General features: G+C 41.7%; 2 protein-coding genes across 6 annotated transcripts in view; both read left to right on the plus strand.

The window, feature by feature from the left end:
* Window positions 1-24009, plus strand: part of RPGR (retinitis pigmentosa GTPase regulator) — an 84853-nt gene that overhangs the window by 29897 nt on the left and 30947 nt on the right. For all 5 annotated transcript variants that reach the window (XR_012898416.1, XR_012898417.1, XM_075913244.1 and 2 more), the window contains 4 exons: window positions 447-629; window positions 2851-3025; window positions 5037-5146; window positions 10871-10936. Coding sequence is in view for 3 of the 5 variants with exons in the window: in XM_075913244.1 (XP_075769359.1) it covers window positions 447-629; window positions 2851-3025; window positions 5037-5146; window positions 10871-10936 (534 nt within the window). In the remaining 2 variants the exon portion in view is untranslated. The remainder of the gene's footprint in view (window positions 1-446; window positions 630-2850; window positions 3026-5036; window positions 5147-10870; window positions 10937-24009) is intronic.
* Window positions 10979-14642, plus strand: LOC142821850 (uncharacterized). Its single transcript, XM_075913247.1, has one exon. It carries the CDS (start codon window positions 11907-11909, stop codon window positions 13980-13982), a length of 2076 nt encoding a protein of 691 aa, XP_075769362.1. The 5' UTR covers window positions 10979-11906; the 3' UTR covers window positions 13983-14642.

The raw sequence follows: 24009 nt of genomic DNA on the forward strand, positions 1-24009 counted from the left end.
TCCAGGAACATCCATGGTCATGCCGGACTACAGATGTTGCCAGACTAGAGAGTCCCAGTTTTAGGAGGTCATAGTATCTGCTTTTAGGAGGTTCAACCTATAGAAAGTTTCCCAATTCTATGCTGTTTTACAAAATGTTGTACTTCAAAAGTTTAGAACTATTATGTGTTATGTACTTAAAGTTTAGAACTATTATATGTTGATGGACTCAAACTCTTCAGTTTCATACTCTATCACCATGAGAATCAAGAAGTTTGATTATCAACATCCAAAGGTCAGCAAATGTCGCCAGGGATCAAATCTGTTTATTATAGTTGTGTGCTTTACCATATTGAAATTTGTAACTAAGCGTGGAGAAAATATTTGGAGCTTATAACCTATTTCTTATTCCTTGTGTCCAGAAGATGAATGCAGGCTAATGAGATCCTGTTGTGTTTACTCTGTAGGTTGCTTGTGGTGGCTGTCACATGCTAGTTTTTGCCACTCCAAGGCCTAACGGATCTGAAGAAATACTGAAAAATTTACATGAAAACTGTTTGTCTGCTACTATCTCTGAACCAGGTGGTGATTCATTAGTAACCAACACCTTGCAGAGAACGTTATCTGCCCGAATGCGACGGAGAGAGAGGGTAAATTCAGAGCTGACTAAAAAACATAATAAATGTCAGAAATACAGGAAAAGAAACTTTTTTAAAAACTAAGATCATAGCTTACTCATGCCACATCAACACCCCTCTTTGAAACAAATGTGTATTTCAGGGTGGTTCTTTGAGCAATGTCCTGTGAGTGCTTCACTTAAGGTGTGTCTGCACCTTAAAGTGTGGAGATTTTGGTAATAGTGCCCATTCAATGCCCCACATGTCCTTGTGCCCTGCATAAAGAATATATATATGGCTGCATGGGCAAACCACCCTCAGTTCCTTCTCAATCGCCTTCCACAAGACACAGTGCCTACTGTATGTGCCTGTTATCTTTATTATTAAGCATTTAGTTAGTATGTAGTTAATTTATAGTGTTTGTAGTTGTTGGATTCTGTCAACTTCATCACAAATTGTTGATATCATATCACTGAAGGGAGCAGAAAAGAGTACTTTCTCCAACCACCTCAAGTGAGCAGGGCCCTGGCTTCATGCCCCCGGAAAGGGTAGGACCTTGGATGGAAGGGGCCAGCCAGTCCCAAGTGCTGCCCAGAGTGTGCCACACCTCTCTCAGGTAACCCTCAGTGCTACCTGGAGTGCACTGCACAGGGCTCCAGCAGTGATTTAAGGTCCTGAGTTCCAGCCACTGCCATGGTTGGGACAACCCAGATTCCCCTTCAGAATTCCCCCCTCCGGCCCTAGAGCCCACCTGCCATAGCTTGGCCCCAAACCCCCCCTCACACTGTTGCACCCCATCTTCTGCCCCGACCCTAACCCAGAGCCACTCTACTGCCAGCCACAAGCCCTTGTACCCCAATCCTCTGTCCCAGCCTTCAGCCTCCTATTTATGGCCCCACCTCAGAGCCCGCATCCTCAGACAGAACTCTCATACTCTTGCAGCTAAACCCTCTGTCCCAAGCCTGCCCCCTTCCACATTCATTTTGTAATGTGGCCTGTAGCTGCTCCTTCCACATAAATTTTGTTATGTTCATCAATATGAAGGTGATGTGTCACTGTGACAGGGAGCACATACGCCGCTACACTCCAATATTATTGACTCTAGCCAGTGGGCTGTGATGCCCTGGGCTGGGGGCTCATCATTGACTCTAGCCAGTGGGCAGTACTGCCCTGGATTGAGGGCTCCCTATTGACTCTAGCCAGTGGGCTCCCTATTGACTCTACACAGTGAAAGGTCAACTGTGTAAACGGTTAACTGATAAGCCCGGCTATATGCAGGCTCCCGTTATGCGCGGAGAGCTGGCTTAAAAGCCAGTCCCTGCAGGCACCAGTTCCTGAAGAGCCACCTGCCACCCTGCGGTGCCACCTTTGATACAAAGGCAGCAGCATGGGGTGACAAATGGGAGCCAGTCTGAGTGGGGAGCCGCAACAGTGCTGGTCAGCAGGCCGAAGCCGGTATGCATATTCCCATGTGCATTGGTTCCCAGAGAGCCAACTGCCACCCTACATGTAATCCTGTAACCACTGAAATTTTCAGCAGTTACATGTTTTTTTAACTATACACATTTTAATAACTCTAGTCGTCTGTAGTATCTTATAGGCAAAAACAAACAAACAATTCCCCCCTTCCCCTTTTTCAGGCCCCTTCTTTATCAGAATGAGGAAACAAGAAATCTCACAAGCCCATTTTTTTTTCCCAGAAATTGGCTTCCAAGCTTTTGTTTGTGCTAAGTCCTGATACAATTATTATATATCATGTAATAAAACATACCATAATATTTCTACAGATCCTTACATTTGAAATGAGTGTAGAAATGTATGAAATTTTGGATTTTGACATATTCAAGTTATCTTCTTTTTACCTTTAGTTTACATTTTTTATCATGAAGGGCATTGGGCCTTTTCAAATTCTGAAATCTAGTTTCTATTCGACAGACTGTAGATAATATGAAATAAAGGGAAAATACTCTGTTTACTTAAATTGTGGATTAAATAAACTCATTCTTCTTAAGTTAAAGTAGAAGCTTTTTTTCTTGTTGCTTATTTTTAAGATAGTGAACAGTTATTTGACTATTGTGTGGAAAGCATCAGCTTACTATATCTGTCAATTTTTTGGGACCGTAAATAATTGATGTGTACAGTTATCATAATTACAGTATTTACTTTTATCAAATATTGTAATTAAAGTATGCAAAGGTGATTTTCTCTTATGTCTTAGAATGTTCTCAACATTTTCTTTAAAAAAATTTTTAAGGAAAAATCTCCAGAACAGTTTTGTCGAATGCTGCGAACATTACCTCCATTGGGAGAAGACTCCCTAAAACCTTCTTTACGTGCTAGCAGCAACACTGTCCCATTCAGTTTATCCACTGCAAACTATCCTGATGTCACAGAAGCAAATAAAAAAAAACCTGTGGACTGTGAAACAGGTGAAACATAATGTTTCTGTTTTGTTGTTGTCTTCCAAGCTTGCACGCGCGCGCATGCTCTCTCTCTCTCTGTCTCTGTCTCTGTCTCTCGTTTATATTTGTGTGAGAGAACCACTCATTTTAGGAATGAAGACCATCACAACTTGAAAATGAGCACTATCCCTCAGTCTCAACCCAGTATTTGCTTGCCAGAGTCTGAGACAGAGCTAAAATAAAGGCTGGAAAGTACTGTCCATGCTAAGCTGGGAATCTGTTCCTCTCTAAGCCATTTTGTGGGAAAGAAGTTTAAAGAATCCACAGGGAGAGTTAATTGAAAGGAACAACAACTGCTATTGTTTACCCATAGCTCCTGTTATATAAGGAACTCAAACATACATGAATTTAGCCTTACAAATAGCCCTGTAATTGTTATCCTCATTTTATTATAAAGAAACTGAGACATAGAATGAGTAAGTGATGTGTCCAAGACATTTTATGTCTCTGTGGCAGAACTAGGAAGAGATCCTGGGCCTTTCCCAATTCTGTACCTTAAACAAAATACTGTTTCTTCCTTTGAAATTAAAAAGTACAGTGTTACTAAAAGTTTTACCCAAAAGTAAATTTATTTCAGATGTTTTGTTTTTAATTGAAAATCTGCAAATATGAACTGAGACTTTCAATGGCCTGGATTGCATTGGCCTGCTGAACTTCCTTCTAGTCTTAATTTAAACCAGGAGTAGGGAACCTAAGGCCCCGAGGCCAGATGCAGTCCCAGCTTGTCTGGATCTGGCCCCTGAGGCTCAGTGCTTCCCCCCCAGCATTGGGGAGCCTGTGCTGATGCTCTAGCCTCTCTACTGCCTCACCAAGTGCTGGAGCACACACATTCTACTACCCCTCCTCCCTCCCTCCCCCCCCCCCCAAGGCTCATGTGTGAAAAGGGAATGTGGGGAGTGTCATTCTCCTCAGTCAGGGGCCACATCAGTGAGGGTTTAGATTTTTTTTTTTCATTTCTTACTTGTATGTGGCCCCAACTGATTTTTCTGAGGGTTAGCAGTCCCCAACCCAAAAACGGTTTCCCATCCTTGATTTTAAACTAATAAGAAGGAGCTGCTACTGGGGGTTAGGGGAAGAGGTGTGTCAGAGAGCTAAGGCACAATCTGAATAATAAGGATAATACTTACCTACTTTAAGCCCTGATAATAATATTTACCCTGGAGATGCTACAGAACAATACAGTCACTGAGATAAGCTCTTGGAGGGCTCCTCTTCAGGGACTTGCCACAGCACCCAGATGTCTACCATAGATATTGTTCAGGCCAAATATTTTTTAGCTTAGGTTCAGCAGTTCTTCTTTCCCTCCCCTCAGTTCTAGACCTTTATTTTCAGGTGTTTTCAAATATCTCTTTAAGGGGGAAGGTAGAGGAGAAGCAAACTGAAGGCCCTGATTGTTTCTGTCCCCCTTATATAGAGTTTCCATAAGTCAGGAATTCCTTGTTTGAGTCCCCATATCCCAGTGGAAAAGTGCAGCAGTCCAAAATAGTAGTTAGTATCAGGTGACCAGGCCAGCTGACTCTGTAGTGTCGCAGTGTCCATGAATCAGTGACAATATGGAGCATTCATAAGAAGGCCATGCCTTTTCACAATATCCTCACTGAGGAGCCATCATCCCAGTCTGATTCTTCATTCTAGTGCTTAAAGTGTTAGCAGGGCATGTCACCCAAAGTGGCATATATGAAATACAGACACATGGTCAATATTCCTAGCTTCAGATACAGAAATGATACAGGTATACACATTGGATAATTACGTTCAGTAAATTGTAATCTTTCTAATGGTATCTAACAAGAGCCGTCTTGCATAAAGTACATCTCAATTGTATTATATCCATATCATTAGCATATTTTCATAAAGAATATGGAGTATAACATCATTCTTACAACATGAGGGTGATGTTTGGATTGCTATATACCATGTCCTCCAATTTATTGTACTTAATGTTCATATTTATTTATTTTCTTGTTTTATTTTTAAGAGGACGAGAAGCAAGAAAAAGATAAACCTGAAGAAAGTACCACAGAGGAAGAATCAGATAATGAAAATGATGACCGAAGCCTTGGAAACACAACTGATGTGCTAAATATGGTAAAATATCCACTACTGAAATTGTGGCTTAGCAATCATCATTTTGAGGGAGAACATAACATTTTTTGTATTATAGCTGTAATAAGAGTAGTCACCATACCTTGGTACCCCCAGGTTCTAGAGCTCCCTTTATGCCAGCACAGACACCATTCTGGGGCATATGTTACTTCAAGGCCCATAATCTCTTTATGTCCTGGACAGTGTTCCCTCTAAGCTGTGTGCGTGGGTGACCGCACAGAAGAGATTCAAAGGTCACCCTGCTGATTAGCAGAATGCCTACAGTCAGCAAAATGTGTTTTTTCTGGTGGTGCACATCCGCACATGCCTTGTTGCACATAACAATTATTCTGTACACTGCTGGAAAAAAATAAGAGGAACATTAGTCCTGGACATTTTTGAGCTAGTAGACTCCATCTCCTTGTTTTTCCTCCTCAGAGGATATAGGTCCTTTTATGTATAGATAATTAGCACTTGTTTCTTGAATATTAATATCCACATTATAATTGTATTTAAACCAGATGTTATTCATTTAAGACATAGAAGAAAAAAAAACAAAAAACAAAATGGTAACATCAACTTTATACTCATCTAAGCAAGAATTGCACAGAACCCTGCTAAAATTGCACCTCTTGATTTTTCATTAATTCATGATTGGAGCCTGTCATAGGGCACAGCTCTCATAGCCGAACAGGTGATTCCTGTAGGTCATGCTGGGGATTAGCTTGAGGTCAGCACACATATCCATAATTTGCATGCTGGCACTCTGTCTCTGCTTTCATCTACGGCTCCTCTCTTGGCTTTCAGCACCACAATGCCCTCTTTTCAACTCATCCCTCTGGCTGTGTCACCTTCTTGTGGTGTGTGTATCTCTGTGTAACAGTCCAGCTGCTTGCCCAGTCCTGCCCACTACTCTGGGTCCCAATCCAGGAACACAGTAAATAGCAGCCTCTAGCTACTCTTCTGTTATCTCTATTGGTGCTGCTCTATTTCTGTGGGCCACTTTCTTATGGCCCCCGCACATTCATCACCCTCATCTCAGGGCATTCAGCTGCTCAGTCCCAGTAGTCAGCCACTGCTCTGTCCAAAGTGCTTACAGTTGTCTCAGCCCTCCAGGGATGCAGTTCTTATTTCCTGGGCTCCCATCAGCAACTCTCTACTCTGCCCTGCTGTTCCCTTTTATCTGAGCCTACTGTGGCTGGATTGGTTGCTTTCTGAAACTCCTGCATGATTGGCTGCACTTTGTGCAGCTTCTCTGGGTGGCTCAGAGGATTTATTCCACTGCTGTCTCTAGGATGGAGCCTAGTTAACCCCTTCTGTGCCTGTCTGAGGTAGGCAGGAATCCCATCACTGTGCCCATTAGGCCGTTGTTTTTACATCTATCTGAAAAATTGTGTGTGTCTGATGACAGGATGAAACTGTCCCATAGTCGATGAATCATTGTGCTTGTTCAGACACCCGTACCAGGTCAAGACATCTAACATCCATGTTTTACCAGGACAGTTTTGGTTTTTCATAGAATCATAGAATCCTAGGCTGGAAGAGACCTCAGGAGGTCATCGAGTCCAGCCTCCTGCCCAAAGCAGGATTAATCCTAACTAAATCATCCCAGTCAGGGCTTTGTTAGTCCAGGACTTTAAAACCTCTAGGGATGGAGATTCCACCACCTCACTAAGTAACCCATTCCAGTGCTTCACCACCCTCTTAATGAAAAAGTTTTTCCTAATATCCAACCAAGACCTGCCCCACTTCATTTTGAGATCATTGCTCCTTATTCTGCATCCATCACTATTGAGAACAGCCTTTCTTCATCCTCTTTGGATCTCCCTTCAGGAAGTTGAAAGATGCTATCAAATCCCCCCCTTGCTCTTCTGCAGACTAAATAAGCCCAAATCCCTCAGCCTCTCCTCGAGGGTCATGTGCTCTAGCCCCCTAATCATTTTGGTTGTCCTCCACTGGACCCTGTCCAGTGCATTCACATCCTTTCTATAGTGGGGCAGCCCAGAACTGGACGCAGTACTCTAAATGTGGCATCACCAGTGCCGAATAAAGGAAAATAATAACTTCTCTAGATCGGCTGCAAATGCTCCTCCTAATTCACCCTAATATGCCATTAGCCTTCTTGGCTACCAGGGCACACTCTAGACTCATATCCAGCTTCTCATCTGCTGTAATCTCCAGATCCTTTTCTGCTGAACTGCTACTTAGCCAGTTGGTCCCCAGCCTCTAACAATACTTGGGGTTCTTCCATCCCAAGTACAGGACTCTGCACTTATTCTTGTTGAACCCCATCACATTTGTTTTGGCCTAATCCTCCAATTTGTCTAGGTCACTGTGGACCCTATCCCTTCCCTCCAATGTATCTACCTCTTCCCCCTAGTTTAGTGTCATCCGCAAACTTGATGAGAGTGCAATCCATCCCCTCATACAGGTTATTAATAAAGATGTTGAACAAAACCGGCCCAACAACCAATCCTTGGGGCACTCCACTTGAAACCGACCACCAGTCAGACATCGAGCCATTGATCACAACTGTTGGGCCCAACAATCTAGGCAGCTTTCTATCAGCCTTACAGTCCATTTATCCAATCCATATTCCCTTAACTTGCTGGCAAGAATATTGTGGGAGACCATATCAAAGTTTTGCTAAAGTCAAGTTATCACGTCCACTGACTTCCCCATGTCCACAGAGCCCGTTAACTCATCATAGAAGCTAATCAGATTGCTCAGGCATGACTTGCCCTTCGTGAATCCATGTTGACTATTCCTGATCACCTTTCCCTCTTCCAAGTGCTTCCAAATAGATTCTTTGAGGATCCCCTCCATGATTTTTCCGGGGACTGAGGTAAGGCTGACTGGTCTGTAGTCCCCTGGATTGTCCTTCTTCCCTTTTTTAAAGATGGGCATTACATTTGCCTTTTTCCAGTTGTCCGGGACCTCTCCTGATCTCCATGAGTTTTCAAAGATAATGGCCAAAGACTCCTCAATGACATTTGCCAACTCCCTGAGTACCTTCAATCTGGACCTGTGGATTTGTGTATGTTTTAGTTTTTCTAAATACAGTAAATACAGTAAACTTCCGATAATCCGGCACCTTTGGGACCCAGAGGGTGCCGGATTATCAGATATGCCGGAGTTTCAGGAGGTACTCTGGAAGGGGGCTGTAAGAGGTATGGGGGGGGGTCGGCGGGGAATGGCGCAGCATGGGGTGAACCCTCCATCGTTATGCAGGGAAGTGGGGGAAGCCCCGTGCAGCTGCCGGTGACAGGCCAGCTGGGGCTGCAAGCGGCAGTGGCGACTTGGGGAAGCCGTGGGGCAGAGCAGCTGGTGTGCTGCTGGGTTGGTCCTGCAGTGCTGCTCAGGTGAGGGGCGGCGCTGCGGGACCAACCTGGCAGCACCCCAGCTGCTGTGCCTCCGGCTTCCCCAAGTCCGCCAATGCTGAAACATATGAGTGGCGGACTTGGAGAAGCCGGGGGCAGAGCAGCTGGGGTGCTGCCGGGTTGGTCCCACAGCGCCGCCCCTCACCCTCCCGCTCGGTGCCCGTTTTGTACATAGTCCTGATCATAGGGTGAGGTGTTAGTTACTGCCATTCAGTTGGAGAGTGATCTGGTTACAGCAGTGAGAACTGCTTCCTTTTTGGAAGAGAACTGATTGTGAATGAGAGAAACTGAGGATTCCCCCTCCCCTTTTGTATTTAAGTAAAAAGGTACTACACCACTAGTGAGAACTCTGTGATGCATGGACGATGGATCCAAAGTATATTTGTAGATGGTTACCTGCTGCTTCATGAAAAGCTGAATTATTTGCTAAAAATGATAATTATGCAGTCTTTACATTATTTTTTCACAAGCTGTGTGCATTCTGGTATTAAGATGTTCACATATTTCCATGATACCGTGCAATAGCTGTTTTGGACCCTGAAACGGCCTTGTTTCCCCTAGACGGTTTTCTCAAAACTGTAGCAGGACACTTGGAAATAGGATAAATGCAGAGGTTAATTTAGTAAACATCATTTTTGGAAACTGCAACTTTTCTCTTAAATCAAAACACATCTTTCCTTGACTCAGCAGTTTCTTCAGATCCTTGTTGGTCTCGACAGTTCATTAGAAAAAACCAGGTATTGCTGCCTGGCATTTCCTCATGCCTTTTCTTTTTAAAGATTCTGCCCCTTCCCCTGTTTGCATCCAGCTCCACTCAGTAGCTAGTGTGGAGAGACCCTCCTCTAGTGGTCTTTGAGCTTTTATCTCATACAGGACTATTTTGCCCCTTGCAAGGTCTCTCTTAACTGAACTCCTTCCTGGCCTTTTAGCTGAGAACAAGGCAACTTGCAGCCTCTCACCTGATCCCGACCTTCAAACTGTTCTTTTGGGAAGCAACTAATGAGTCTGAGGTAATACCAAGTCCTCATCTTCCCATAAAGGTCCATACAACCCTGTGACATGCTGTACATTTCAGCGTAGATGCAAAAATTAAGCTCCATATAGTGAAGATCTGCAGCATGAAACAAGCAGGTTCATTTTGGTAACTGAGCACAAGAATCTTTGGTTAAATGTTAAGAACATTTGGCCTACTAAGGTCTCCATTCCATTGAAAGGTATTATCTCAAAAATTGTTATCTTACTACTGTCACTAAGAACTCTAAGGGTACGTCTAGATTACACGCCTCTTCTGACAGAGGCATGTAAAATAGGCTACGCGACATAGTCAGTGAAGCAGGGATTTAAATATCCTTGGCTTCATTAAAATAAAAATGGCCGCCACGCTGTGCCGGCTCAACTGATCGTTGGCACAGCGCGTGAGTCAAGACGCGGATCGGTCGACAAGGGAAGCCTTTGTCAACCGCTCCTGAAAACCTCGTTTCACGAGGCATAAGGGAGCGGTCGACAAAGGCTTCCCTTGTCGACCTATCCGCGTTTTGACTGTGCCGATGATCAGCTGAGCCAGCACAGCGCAGCGGCCATTTTTATTTTAATGAAGCCGGGATATTTAAATCCCTGCTTCATTGACTATGTTGGGTAGCCTATTTTACATGCATCTGTCAGCGGAGGCGTGTAATCTAGATGTACCCCAATAGTGTGATGGTATAAGCTCTCACAGATCAATCTTTACTGTGTGTGTGTGTGTGTGTGTGTGTGTGTGTGTGTGTGTTTGAATGATTGCTAAATTAATATACTATTCTGTAGTTTTTAGACCATATCGGATTTGAATAATTCTAGGCCAAGATTTTAACAAGTGTATGTCTGAAATTAGGCTCCTAAATCTGTATTTAGCCACATAAGACAGTGGTCTGGATTTTCAAACATGCTTAGCATGCAGAAATTCACAGTGAAAAACAGTGAGAGCTGTGGGGTGCTCAAGACATTTACTATTATGCAACTGATTTAGAAGTCTATATTTAGGCACTTCCGTTTTAATACAAAAAAAAGTACCCCCTTGTCATAGGATCATGGAATGAGCACAATCTGAATATACTAGAGACCACTTAAATGTGATCCTGTAGCGTATTATTTTTAAATGGTGTGAAGGATTCAATTTATATAATTTAACAATAGACTACATTTCTTCACATCAGTTTCAATTGCCATTTAATAGTGAGACTTAATGTTTGGGAAATACTTAAGCTCCTTTGAAGAAATATATTAAATGTAAATAAGGAATTATTCTTATTCAGTTCAATTTTTAATTAATTTATAATTCATTCTTTAATTTTGTCCTCATTCTTTTCAGACACATGTGATGAGACTGAATCCCAGTGACCAATCCTTAAAATTATCACCAGTTCAAAAGCAAAAGGTATTGTAATTAATCATTTATGACATTTAGAAAATGTATATTTCTTTTTGTAGGGTATCATCTTTCTTTTCTCTTTTTTGCTCCTAATTCTTATACAGTAGACTGCAATTTCCTACATTAGACTACTTCCTACATTAAACTTTTAGTCCTGGATCTTGCAAGCAGTTTCACTGGGTAAAACCCCGAGCTTGCAAGGAGGCCTTTGAAATCATTGGATTCTCTATAGATGCAGGGATCTGTCTGCTTGGAGCAGTTTGAGATAAAACATTATAATATTACTGCAAATGAAGGAGCAGTATACTGTAACTTAAATTATATATTTTGTAATGTATAATAAAGATAACTTGCCATTTACTTAATTAACTGCTAGAATATTTGGATTAAAATCCGGGTAAAATATATGCAAAATAACCAGGTTTACAAAACGTATGTAAATTTACAGTGAAATTTAATGATTCACAGCACAATAATACTTTATCCATTATAAAGTTGAGACTTTTGTATTACCTACAACATTAATTTTAAAGTAATAAGAGAATTTTGATATTACATTGATTATATCAATATCAGCTCATAATTTTATGTTTCAAAATTGATTACACAAAATATGGTTGGTAAATTGAGTATATAAAAAAGAAAATTTTAAATTTAAGCCAAAAAAGCAAAGGTAATTTTAGTCCATTGTAAATACACTGATCATGGAATAGGTACAGTACATTTAATCTAATCAAGAAGTAAATTTTATTTGGAATGTCCCACATTTTATGCCTTTTTTTAGTCCTATCAGACAAATCTTTTCTTAATCAAATGTGCCATGTAGTTCTTTCCTTTTGCTCTCATTTAATTTGTTCTTAATACTTTCCTTCTTTCTTTTTAATTTTCTGCTTCTCATGTGGAATAGAAGAACAATAAAAATGTGAAACTGAAAAATGATGGTAAGGGTGGGCTGAAAAAGACTGCTCTTAATTTAATGCAGGAGGGTACAGAATCAACTGATAGTTCTTTGCAAAAGCAATTTTTAAATTCATTGTCTCTTGGAAAGGGTTCGGATTTAGAAAACAATGGTAATGATGCCTTTGCGGAAAAAATTAAGGCTGATAAAAAGCATATAAAAGGTAAACTAGAACCAGCACGCACTATTGGCAAACTGAAGTCTGATGTTCAGCAAACTATTAAGCATCACATCAAATCAGTGAAAGGGAAGAAAGATTATGCAGAAAATCTTAATCCTAGTAAACAAGACACATTTTATGGTCTTCCCAGTGATAAAACTGAAAAATCAAAAAAAGCTATTAGATCTAAGCAAATCCCTGAAACAGATACACTGCCTTCTTCAGCCTGTTACAAACCAGTGACCATTTCAGTAACTGCACAAAAATCTGTTAAACACCAAGAAAATAAAAGAGGAGTGTATGAAGTTAGGACATCTGATAAATATGGGAAAATATGTGTCAGAGGCGAAGAAAGTAATGAAGAACAGAGAGAATTAAAGAAAAAGGAGAAATTCATTAAGCAATTAGCAGTAACTGGGTCATCATCTTCAAGTGACGAAAGTAGTAAAGATTTTGCAAAATACGTACATCAGAGGAGAAAAAACCACAAGAATAGATATAAAGATATAGGAATACAGAAGGAAATAGAAGCCATTAAAAATATGAATTATTTAGAAGAAAAAGATAATGAAACTGAAGACGAGCAAGATACAAATAAACAGAGAGAGAGTGAGGAAGAAACCAGTATAAAAAGCCCGAGTGAAGACAAAACAAAAGTGAAGAGGTTTGGTTGTAAGTTTGTTGAGGCCCCACAGCTAGATGCTAAAAAGGAAGATTTTAATCAGGAGCAGAGGAGCGAAGAAAGTGAAATGGGAATGAAAGAGGATGAAAGTGAAAAGGAGAAACAGGATGAAAAAGCTAACAGTGAAGAAGAATCTGGAGTGGGAGAAGATGAAAAGGAGGCTAGAAAAGATGAAATCTCAACAGTGAGAGATGGTGATGAAGAGGAGAAATGTAATGGAGAAGAAAGTGAGGAAGCTGAATCACAGTATGAAGTGGAAGATGATTGTGAGAAAAGGACAAAAGCAGAAGGGAATCATCATAGAAGAGGCACAGAGGAGAGAAATCAAGAGGGTTATTTTAAAAAGGGTAAGGGAGAAGAGGAGAAAGATGAAGAGAAGGTAGAAGAAAGGAAGGATAAATATAGGGAGGAGCAGTGTGAAGACACAGAAATGGAGACTGAGAATGAGGATGGAAAGGAAGATGAGGAGGAAGAAGAAGATAGTAAAAGTGAAGAAGAGGAAGGTGAAGGGGAGGAAGAAGAGGCAAAGAGGGAGGATGAAGAAGAGAGGAAAGGGGATGATGAAGAAGAGGGGGAGAAATGGGAAGATGAAGTGGAGAAAGATGAAGATGAGGAAGAGGGGGAGGAAGGGGAGGAGGAGGTGGAAGGGGAGGAGGAAGATGAAGGGGAAGAAAGGGAGGTGGAAGCTGAAGATGAGGGGGAGACGGAAGCTGAAGCTGAAGATGAGGGGGAAGAAAGGGAGGCGGAAGCTGAAGATGAGGGGGAGGCGGAAGCTGAAGATGAAGGGGAGGCGGAAGCTGAAGATGAGGGAGAAGATGAGGGGGAAGAGGAAACTGAAGATGAGGGGGAAGAGGAAGCTGAAGATGAAGGGGAGGCGGAAGCTGAAGATGAGGGAGAAGATGAGGGGGAAGAGGAAACTGAAGATGAGGGGGAGGCAGAAGCTGAAGATGAGGGAGAAGATGAGGGGGAAGAGGAAACTGAAGATGAGGGGGAGGAGGAAGCTGAATCTGAAGATGAGGGGGAAGATGAAGATGAGGAGGAAGATGAAGATGAGGAAGAGAAAAATGTTGGGGGAAAAAATAAAGAAAATAAGCACCTGCAAAGGCATAATGGAAACAGAAAGCAGGAGAAGAAAGAAAGTACTGTACAAAGCTCTAAACAGAAAGTAAAGTCTAAACAACATGTGAATGGATTACACAATTCAGAACAATTCTGGAACAATGTGCTACCTCATTATTTGACACTAAAATAATGTAGAATGTTGGAGGTTTACTTCTAATGGATTCATTCAAGATATTGTGCTATAAAGTTTATTTTGCTATAACACTTTTTAACAGTGATTTTTTTAAAAATAAAAGTCACGATAAATGTATTATATTAACATCAAGTGCCAGTTTCCTAAAGGACTAAAGACAGCGTTAAGACTTTGGTAACTTTATCAGATCAAACTATTAGAGATAAATTCTGGTGAAATTGCTCATGTCTTTACTGTGCACAACCCTATTAAAAATGCAGAAAGTGATTCCCTAGGAGACAAAGAATTTGTTTGACACTTTTTTTCATAACTTTAGGATGATTATATGAATTATGTGTTTGTATTAATGTAATTTTCATTGCTTTTGTAATCAAATTTCTGAAGCTGAAACATTTAGTTTTGATTAGGAGTGACTAATATGTTGATGTGCCTTACATAAATATAATATCAATAAATCATACACATTCAGTTTTGAGAAATGTAAAACTACAAGTGTTCCCTCTAGTTATTTATGTCCATGTGCAGATTGACTTTTGTGTGCACCAATATGGAGATGACACATCACATAAAAAAAAAGTTATTCCACACATGGACATGTGTGCCAGGGGTTGGGACTAAGGGGTTAGTAAGCCTCACAAGTGTGCTCCCCCCCCCCCCCCCCCGAGCTCACATTGGCCAGGGACCAGTCATTGGAATTACGCAGCTGGTGTTCAGGGCTGACGCAGCATACGGAGTCCCATGGTTCCCATGCCTAGAAGCCAGACCTGCTGTGCTGGCTTCTTCACCTCCAACCCCAGCACAGAGGTGCCCCAGCACACTCTACCTCAGGTAACAAAGGATTGGGAATTTGAATCACTAAGGTCTTGATCCTGCACACATGCAAATACTTAACTTTACTGCCATGAATAATCCCAAGTGGGTCTACTCACAGTACTAAAGTTAAGTATGTGTGTAAGTGTTTGCAGGATTGGGACCTAAGTGATGAAAGGGAGCTATAGTAAGCCAAGAATCTAGATTAAATAGAATGGAAATTGGCATAAAAGATCTAGACAGCTGAAGAGAGAACTGTTTTTAATTTCTAAAAGGTTTAGTGTTCCCTTAAATTCTAAATAACCTACATTCTCTTTTTTTAAATTTTCTAAACTCTTGTCAAATAATGTGTGGATTTGCACTATTTCTATAATGGCATATCTAGTGAGGGAAGGGGGTAATTTTTTGTCATCCAGCATTTTCCTTAATACAGTAAAACTCCCAATAGTCCGGCATCCAATAGTCCAGCACTCCTGATAGTCCGGCATCAAAATGGCAAGAGCCTAGTGAGTGAGCTTTGGCAAAAAATGAGTCACAAGGTAATAGCGGCATCAGCTGAACTAAGCAAAAAGGGTTAAAAAAACTAAAACATTACAGTATACTGTATACAGTATGTACAATAAAAAGGGTTAAGATCACTTTATATACAGTATACAGGCAGTCCCCGGGTTACGTACAAGATAGGGACTGTAGGTTTGTTCTTAAGTTGAATCTGTATGTAAGTCGGAACTGGCGTCCAGATTCAGCCGCTGCTGAAACTGACCGCCAGTTCTGACTTACATACAGATTCAACTTAAGAACCCCAAGCGTCCCCAAGTCAGCTGCTGCTGAAACTGATCAGCGGCTGATTCCAGGAAGCCTGGGGCAGAGCAACTCTGCCTCGGGCTTCCTGTAGTCAGCGCTGGTCAGTTTCAGCAGCGGCTGACTTGGGGACGCCTGGGGCAGAGCAGCTGGGGTGCTGCTGGGTTGCTCCAGTAGCACCGCTCCTCGGCGCTACTGTACCAACCCAGCAGCACACCATCTGCTCTGCCCCAGGTGTCCTGATTCAGCCACTACTGAAACTGACCAGCAGCGGCTGAATCGGGACCTGGGGCAGAGCAGCTGGGGTGCTGCCGGGTTGGTCCAGTAGTGCCCAGAGCGGCGCTGCAGGACCAATCGGCAGCGCCCCAGCTGCTCTGCCCCAGGGTCCAAAACAAAAGCCTGTTCTGCTGGGGGGGGGACAGTAGCTGCGCCCCCCCCCCCCCAGCAGACCAGGGACACGGGGAGCAGAGCCGCAGCGGCAGCGGGGTGCCGCCCCTCTGAGGCTTTGCTCTGGCAAAGTCTCAGAGGCGCGGGACCCTGCCGCGGCTTCAGTCCCGGTGCCTGTGGTCTGCTGGGGACGGTCTCCAGCAGACCAGGGGCACCGGAGCAGCTTACGAATGGGGCTTTCTCGCCCCGGAGCTCGCAGGTAGCAATCCGCCACCTCGACCTCCGGGGCGAGAAAGCCCTGTTCGTAAGTGCGGATCCGACATAAGTCGGATCCGCGTAAGTCGGGGACTGCCTGTATACTATATACAGTATATACATAATCATTTTATATTACCTCCTGATATTCCGGCATATCTGATAATCCGGCATCACCTAGGTCCCATAGGTTCTGGATTATCAGAAGATTACTGTACATGGCTAACATATACATGGCTGCTATAGGAAGCACTAAAGTAGACAATTCTCTAATGACTAACCTATGGAGTGGTCTTGACAGTATCTGAAGAGAGTTCCTTTAACCCTCTTTTAAAATGAGGATAACGCAAGGAGGATATCAAAATGGGGGGGAGGGAATAAAAGATAACAAAATAACGTTGAGGTTATGAAACATTTTTAAAGGTGTTTTGTAGCATCTTACTATTAAAATACTTTAACTTATTTCTGGAATTTTTTTTTCCAAAAAAGGCTGTAGTAAGTTAGGAATCACCAATAGCTTTTAATCAGCTGTACTAGTTGTTCACCTATTTTTTTAATAAATCATTCATTCCTTTTCACAACTTCAGAAGATATTTTCACTGTCAGTAACAGGAATTTGTCCAGTGCTTTCACAACCTACTTAATTTTGTAGCTTAGAATTCTGAAAACAGTTGTAAATTTCTAAATTTTTCTAGATTGTGCTTATTCAGGGTAAAGTACTCAAATGAAAAGAACTTCATATGCAACTATTTTTCTAGCTAAGGTGCATACATAATGTTGATCTGTAGACATTATTGGTTTGACATCAGCATGTGTAAATCTTGGTAAAGGGATTCATATATGCATTCTTGCATCAAAGTAGAGTGGCCTGTTTAAAACAATATGGGTGTGTCTATACAGCAGGGCTTACCTCGAAATAAGTTATGCAAGTTGAGCTATGTCAATTGTGTAGCTTATTTCAAAATTAGGAGCATCTACAGCACTTACTTCGAAATAGAGCACTCTTCCTCCAAATTCCCTCACTTGTCGTACAATGAAGGTTACAGGAGTCAGAGTAAGAAGTCCTCCAGCATGACAGTATTTCAATATTATTTCAAAATAACTTCCTGCTGTGTAGACACAGACTGTCATTTAGAAATAATGTTGCTGTGTAGACCTACCCTAGGTGTGTTGCATCACAGAATAAATGCATTAGTTGAGGTATTGAAAACTACCTTTTTAATGAGGAAGTTTCATTTATATTGCCAACGTGCTGCAAAAGCATCACTAAACTTTCAGTGAAAGTATTTAGATACAATACTACATTGAACTCACGGGATACATTGCCAGTCCTAGGGCTGCTGGAGTATTGCTGTGATGCACCTTACGGTAATGCTGAAAAGAAGTTTGTATAGGACTGAAATGGTTTTTCTTAGACTGAACACTTGGCATAATTATTTCTCTTTTAGCTCTAATAGTTTCCTTCCAGGCCTCTATCTATCTGTGCTATGTCTAGTGATAGATATTGGAGATTCTTCTTTAATTTAGACAACAATCCATTGCTTTTGAAGCCAATAATCTCTAATTCAGATCCAAGTCGGGACTAATTCTTTGATGATAGCTACAATGTTGCTTTCAAGCTGGAGTCCTGTGTAAATGTTGTGCGAGGGGGGAGAATGCTTTTCAACATCCATTAGGAATGAGTAGTTCTTGGCATTGTCCCTTCCCAGTGCTTCCAAAGGGAGGAAGGGAAGCTAAGTCATGGCCTCATCTCTCTGGTGTGGGAAGCTGGAAGAGCAGCCTCTTCTACTTGGGGTGCAGGTATTAACATTGTGAATGGCATCTCTATAGCCATGTGGTAGAACAGAAAGCTTTTCTCTGACCCATATGGAACCATCACGTGGGCCTGACTGAAGAGGAATGATTAGAGCGAAGAGGCTGACTTAATATTGCTCTGTGTGGATCACTCCTTTTTTAGGGGATAAGCATATTACAGCTGCAGCACTTCTAAGGATTTTTCAAGGCACTGTTACATAAACTGCACAATATTCCAACATTACTGGGCTCTTGTGGGACTTTTAACTTCATTAACATAATTGGAATTGACACCTATTCCGCCCTGCTCAGATTTTTCATTGTCGTTCAGTTGTATAGTACTTCCCTTGCAATACTACGATAGTTCAGTCTGGATTAACTGTTTCTCAGCAAATACACAAAGGTTTATGTGTAGGATTTAAGCAGCACTGCGGCAGTATTTCTGATATTTTCTTTAGCAGACTGAAAATTTTGAAAGCAATGTCATCCCTTTCATACTTCCAAACTTGCTTGAATTCAACAAAAAGTAAGTTTTGGCATGACTCTATCTGAAAATGCCAACATACATAAACATAGTAATTTGTTCAGACATTTCTGTGCCTTTTAGTAATCTTTACACGGTCAATGCTGATTACCAAAAACATGGAAAATATGTCCTGTCAACTAGAGAAGATGTTTATGTATTTTACTTGTTTCTTTTCAGCTTTTCTCATCTGTGAAGGCAAATCACTATCCTTTAGGAGACATTTTTGGTGGCTCTAAATGCCATATTGTGGCCTTCTGTGCTGCAGCCCTGTTTTCAGCATAGACACATGGTTCAGATTATATGCTGCACCAGACAGTGGGACTGTTTTAGTCAGATATACAGGCTGGATTTGTGCCACCCTCAGCCCCAGTGCAGGTAAAGCAGCCTGATGACTGTTCTAACCTCTGCCAACTTGCCATGGTCCCACAGGGCTTGTCTACACTGCAGCTGAGAGTGAGCCTTCCAGCCCAGGTAGACAAATTTATGCTGGTGGGGTTCTAGCTAGCACGCTAAAAGTAGCAATATGGACACATTGCTACTCGGGCTCTCAAGTCTGAGACTGAGCCCAACCTGTAACATCCACATTGCTATTTTTAGTGTGCTAGCTAAGCTTGTACATTAGGCTGGGAAGCTTGTTTCCAGCTCCAATGTGGATATACCGTCTTTTAGCGAATATATCCTGCAACCGGGGTATACCCCGCACCCAAATATACCCCGTGGTGTTTGCAGTTTGAGTAAAAAAAAATTGTGTATACCCCGCACACGAGTATAACCTGCAGGGTATACAAGACTTTTTTTCAAACTGTGCAGGGGGGGGGCATCTGTGGGTCGGGGGGCGGAGTTAGCCACCCTCTGGACGGGGGAGTACTCACCCCCTGGGTCCCGCGCGGACACACATCCTCCAGATGGGGAATGAGAGTGCTCCCCCGCCCCTTCCTGCGGCTGTGCAACTGCCAGCCTCCAGGTGGTGGAGCGCTAATCCCCCGGTTCCTGTGCAGCCGCAGGAAGGGGTAGGAGGAGTGCTCCTGTGCAGGAACCAGGAGATGAGTGCTCCCCTGCCCAGAGGCTAGTGGCTGTGCAGCAGGGAAGGGACGCTTTACTATGGAATCACAAGCAGTGGCATCTGTAATGTATCATTTAGACAACTGTCATTGACACAAGATAGAAACTTCTCTGAGTATGCTTAAGGTATTGTTTATTGAAACGCATAAACAAGTTTGTGGGGAAAAAATTGTTAGTAAATAGCCTAAGAAGGTTCTTAACTTCATTTTCTCTTTTCTCTATTAATAAAAAAAAAAGGGCCATGAGTGGGCCTTTAAGAATGTTCTAAAAAAATTATTTGTCTGGGATTTTTTTGGTTTCCTTTTTTTTTTAATTGCTGTTGGCTAAAAAATTGTAGTTAGCTTTAGTTTCTATTTCAATCTGGAATTTAAAATAACTCTTTGGGCTCATTAGCCACATAACACAGAAATTCCTTACCCTCAGAATTGCAAACAGCTTATAAATTTTTAATCCTTAATACAGAATTTTATTTTTATTGGTTCAATATGTGGATTAAACTAGTTATTCTTGGGTAAGCCCATAAGAATAGTAAGTACATTTTGTACCTTGTTTTTTCTTACTGCAAGAATATGTTGAGGTTTGTTGTTTAAATACAAGAAAGAGAGAAGAAGGGCCGAGCATCTTATTAACTCATTTTTCCTTTTTCATTAATTTTCATATAAACAAACCAGATAATTGCCTTAGAAGTGATGGCCTTATGTCTGTCTGGGCTTTCGTTTTTAAAGTTTTGGTATCTCATTTCTTAGCTTCTGAGAGTCTAAACTCCAGGCTCTTTTTGGGTTGTGTGACAGGGCGCTTGCCCTGCACTGGCCCTTTAAGGGCAAAAACCCAGCCCTGAGTGAAGGCTGAGACTGAAATCCCAGCTGAGGCAGTTGTTGCTAATGATGGGGGCTATGTAAAGAAGGGCTCCTGGAGGGAGAGGGGAACTTAACTGCTGCTCTGAATAGAGAGCAGGAGGGACCTGGCTGCCAGGGAAGCAGAGCAGTGCTGGGGAAGGAAGGCAGGGCTGGGGAAGCTCTAGCTAAGCTCTTTCCCAGGCTACAGGGCCTGAAACAAGGCCTGAGACCACTAGGGCTGCAGAGAGGCAGCCGTGGTAGGCAAAGGCAGCAGGTCCACACTCCTTTGCCAGTGATGAGTGGCCATGCCAGACCACACTTTGCCCCTGAGGAAGGATCTAGATGAAGACTGGCCGTGGGTCACTGTGGCAAGGTGGGTACAGGGGAACTGGGTGTTCCCTGGGAGGAAAACTGGGTGACCCTTGGGAGGGTAGGACCCTGGAGTGCAAAGCTAGATAAACACCTACACCCCTGAAAGGGGGCTCAGAGACACTAGAGTGAGGATGCTGTGGTCCAAGAATGACACAGGTCTGGACTAGAGAGGGAAGTGAGAACATGGGGAGACACCAGCTAGAGGGAGGCATCCAGTGAGTCAGCGAGCTAATTCCCAGCTGGCTAGAGGCACCGAGGTGGTGAGTTGGCCCTGTGACAGGGTTGCATTACTTGTGAGAATTCTGTAGATAAAGTTGCTTTTTCTTTTAAAGTCAGAAATCAATCAGACAGGGTATCTTCCACAGTTAATTACACTCTTAATAAAACACAGACAAAACTTCAATTAAAACCTGTAAAATGGCATATGCAAGCATTGATGTGTATCTAGGTTAATGTGACCTGTAGTGCTTTAGTTAGATTAAAGATAGGATTTCCAAAGGGGGCTCAGTGAGCCCAACCTCTTTTAACTCTCACTTAAGCGTCTCGGAAATCCTGGTCTGAATGTTTCACCTTATATAGTGTTAGATTTTAACTTTAAAATCATGGCCTGCATTTGCGGATTTGAATAACATGCTGCTACAGAAACCATGGGAGGCACCGTGGCTTGTTCCGCCAGAATTCTTCAGAGGTTTTTAGGGAGAGTACATGATGGAATGGTTACTTGATCAGCTTTTGCAAGCATTCCATGTATACCATTCACCTGACCTTCTGTCAGGTCCACAGGCCAGACTAGTCTGGAGCAGTCTTTATGGCTCATCACTGTCACCTTCTTCCCTTTCTAATTTATACAGGCCCATACTCTGGCCCACAGCTTTCTCCTGTGACACAATATGAGAAAGTCAAATTATGTAGGATTTTATTTTTGTGACACATCAAGAAAGAATTTCAGCATTTCTTTTGGCTTTGTGCGAAGATTTAAGAAGTCTGGACTAAAATTGTTTTTATCTTGTATAGTTTGATGTTTCCTATATATTGATGGTATGTATATATATATATATATATATATATATATATATATATATATATATATATATATATATGAAAGCTAAATAAAAGGAGACTGTGGTAATATAGAAATATGGAATTTGAATCTGTAAATAGGTTTTGAACTATTCATTACCATTTCAATTATAGAATAAGTACAAAAAGAAACTTATACTGACATTTGTTTACCATCCTGTTGGTACACTGGAAATGCACCCAGGGTCTGGCTCTGTATCCACTGAAGTCACTGACAACATTGCCATTCACTGACTTAATTTGGCACAGGGTCGACTCCATATATAGCAAATCATGTGAACACCTGACAGTCTGGTCATTTGGGAGATCTGTACATTTTAATGGGATGTTCAGAAGCTGATGAACGCTAACAAACTGTCTTTTGAAACTAATTTCTAACAGTGCAATGCAAATATATGTAGGGTTGCCAAATGGTTTCAACAAAAATACCGGACACACTTAACATTACATCACAATCTACATTATATCTTATTTAGAAAATACTGGACATTTATATTTTAATTTATTTCCTGAACAGAAAGCTCAAATACTGGACTGTCCCGTTCAGAATCAGACACCTGGCAACCCTAAATATATGAATGTTTGGTATTGTGGCATCAAAGCCAGATACTTTAATTGTGCAATTTGGAAATCTCCAGTATTATCCTGAGTTAGATTTTGCAATATGTTCTTGTTGGAGATGCTCAGTGAGCCCAGAATATGGTTGCACACTTAAACCTAAGCTTTTGTATGTGGAAGTATTTGGATGAGGTCTGGGTATTTTTGTTTCTGAAAAATTAATTTGTACTGCTGAGAACTTCATATAGACTAACCAGTAGTCTATAGCAAAAAGAAAAATAACAAGTGTGCTTAATCTCTTTCATTTAGAGATTTGTAACTGTGCCCACTGCATTATTATTTAGGAAGCTTACGCTAATTCATACCTGTCATCAAATTACTTCTCAAGAACCCATTCCTTATTGTTGAGAATATCTAGATATCCAACTTCTGAATAACCAGAGTCTGATATTGAATCCTGAAGATTGCCATTTTCCCTCATGGAGAAAGATCAAACATGTTTGCCCTCAATTGCCATTACTTTCCCATCTATTGAGTCTTCTACTGAAATACTGCGTACCACAGTATTTAAGGTTTTATAGACTGTAACCAATATTCTGCACTCCACCTGGAACTGGACAAGTAGCTTACAAAGAGTATAAGGGATTTGTTATATATTCACTATGTAACTGATACCCTATTAAAGGGATGATCTTCTGTGTTCTACACTTCCATATGCTTAGCAAAGGTAGCTTTAAATAGGACACGTATTAATCTACAATCCTGTGGTTAGAAGGGCTCAGTGCTGCAAGAGCAGCTTGGGGAATCCACATTACAGACTGGCTAGAGGAGGAAATGTGGGTGACGCAGGAACTGAGTTGAAAACGGAGTCTTGAGGGGCTTGCAATATTCTATGTCAGGAAAGAAAAGTCCAGTCCCATGAAAGATTGGAGGGGAGGCTGCTAAACTGCTATCCATGGAGGTGTGTCTATGTGAAGCAAGAATTTATTAGGAGAGCTTATAGTTCTGCTGCCTTTTCTCTTCTCCTTTTCCTTTGTGTGGCTCTTTCTTCATCCTTGTCTACTGTTGAAGAGATGGAATAAAAGACAAAGAAAAATAAGAAACAGCTGGATATGATCACTGAGACAAAGTGTCTTTGTTTCCAGGCACAAAGGGTGGAGATTGGGGTGGAAATTAGAGGTGGGAGTAGAGAACTGGAGGAAAATGCATGGACTGGGATTTACATTTCGGGCTTGACTGACAGATCTTTTGCCCTGTTTCTTGGTGGGCAAAATCATGATTGTTTGTTCTCGACTGGCTATCTCTGTTTGTAGGATAGGAGAAGGATGCACAATAATATTATTTTTTTAAATAATATTATCATCATCTTCAAGCAATTCACAGGACTCTTCATAATGTACTGCAAAAGTTACAGTGGTTGCATTGTTGGAGGTAAAGACTGCTCAAAAACCTTGATCTTTAGTGCCCAAGCAAAGTAAGATGGGTAAGTGCTTGGACACAGATCCAGTCTCTCAAACAGAAAGAAAAACACAAGTTTTTTTCT

Source organism: Pelodiscus sinensis, chromosome 1, assembly GCF_049634645.1.
Source record: "Pelodiscus sinensis isolate JC-2024 chromosome 1, ASM4963464v1, whole genome shotgun sequence".
Taxonomy (NCBI): Eukaryota; Metazoa; Chordata; order Testudines; family Trionychidae; genus Pelodiscus; species Pelodiscus sinensis.

What these genes read in the sequence shown, in the direction of transcription:
- LOC142821850 (XM_075913247.1), top strand. Translation starts at nt 11,907, where the DNA reads ATGCAGGAGGGTACAGAATCAACTGATAGTTCTTTGCAAAAGCAATTT.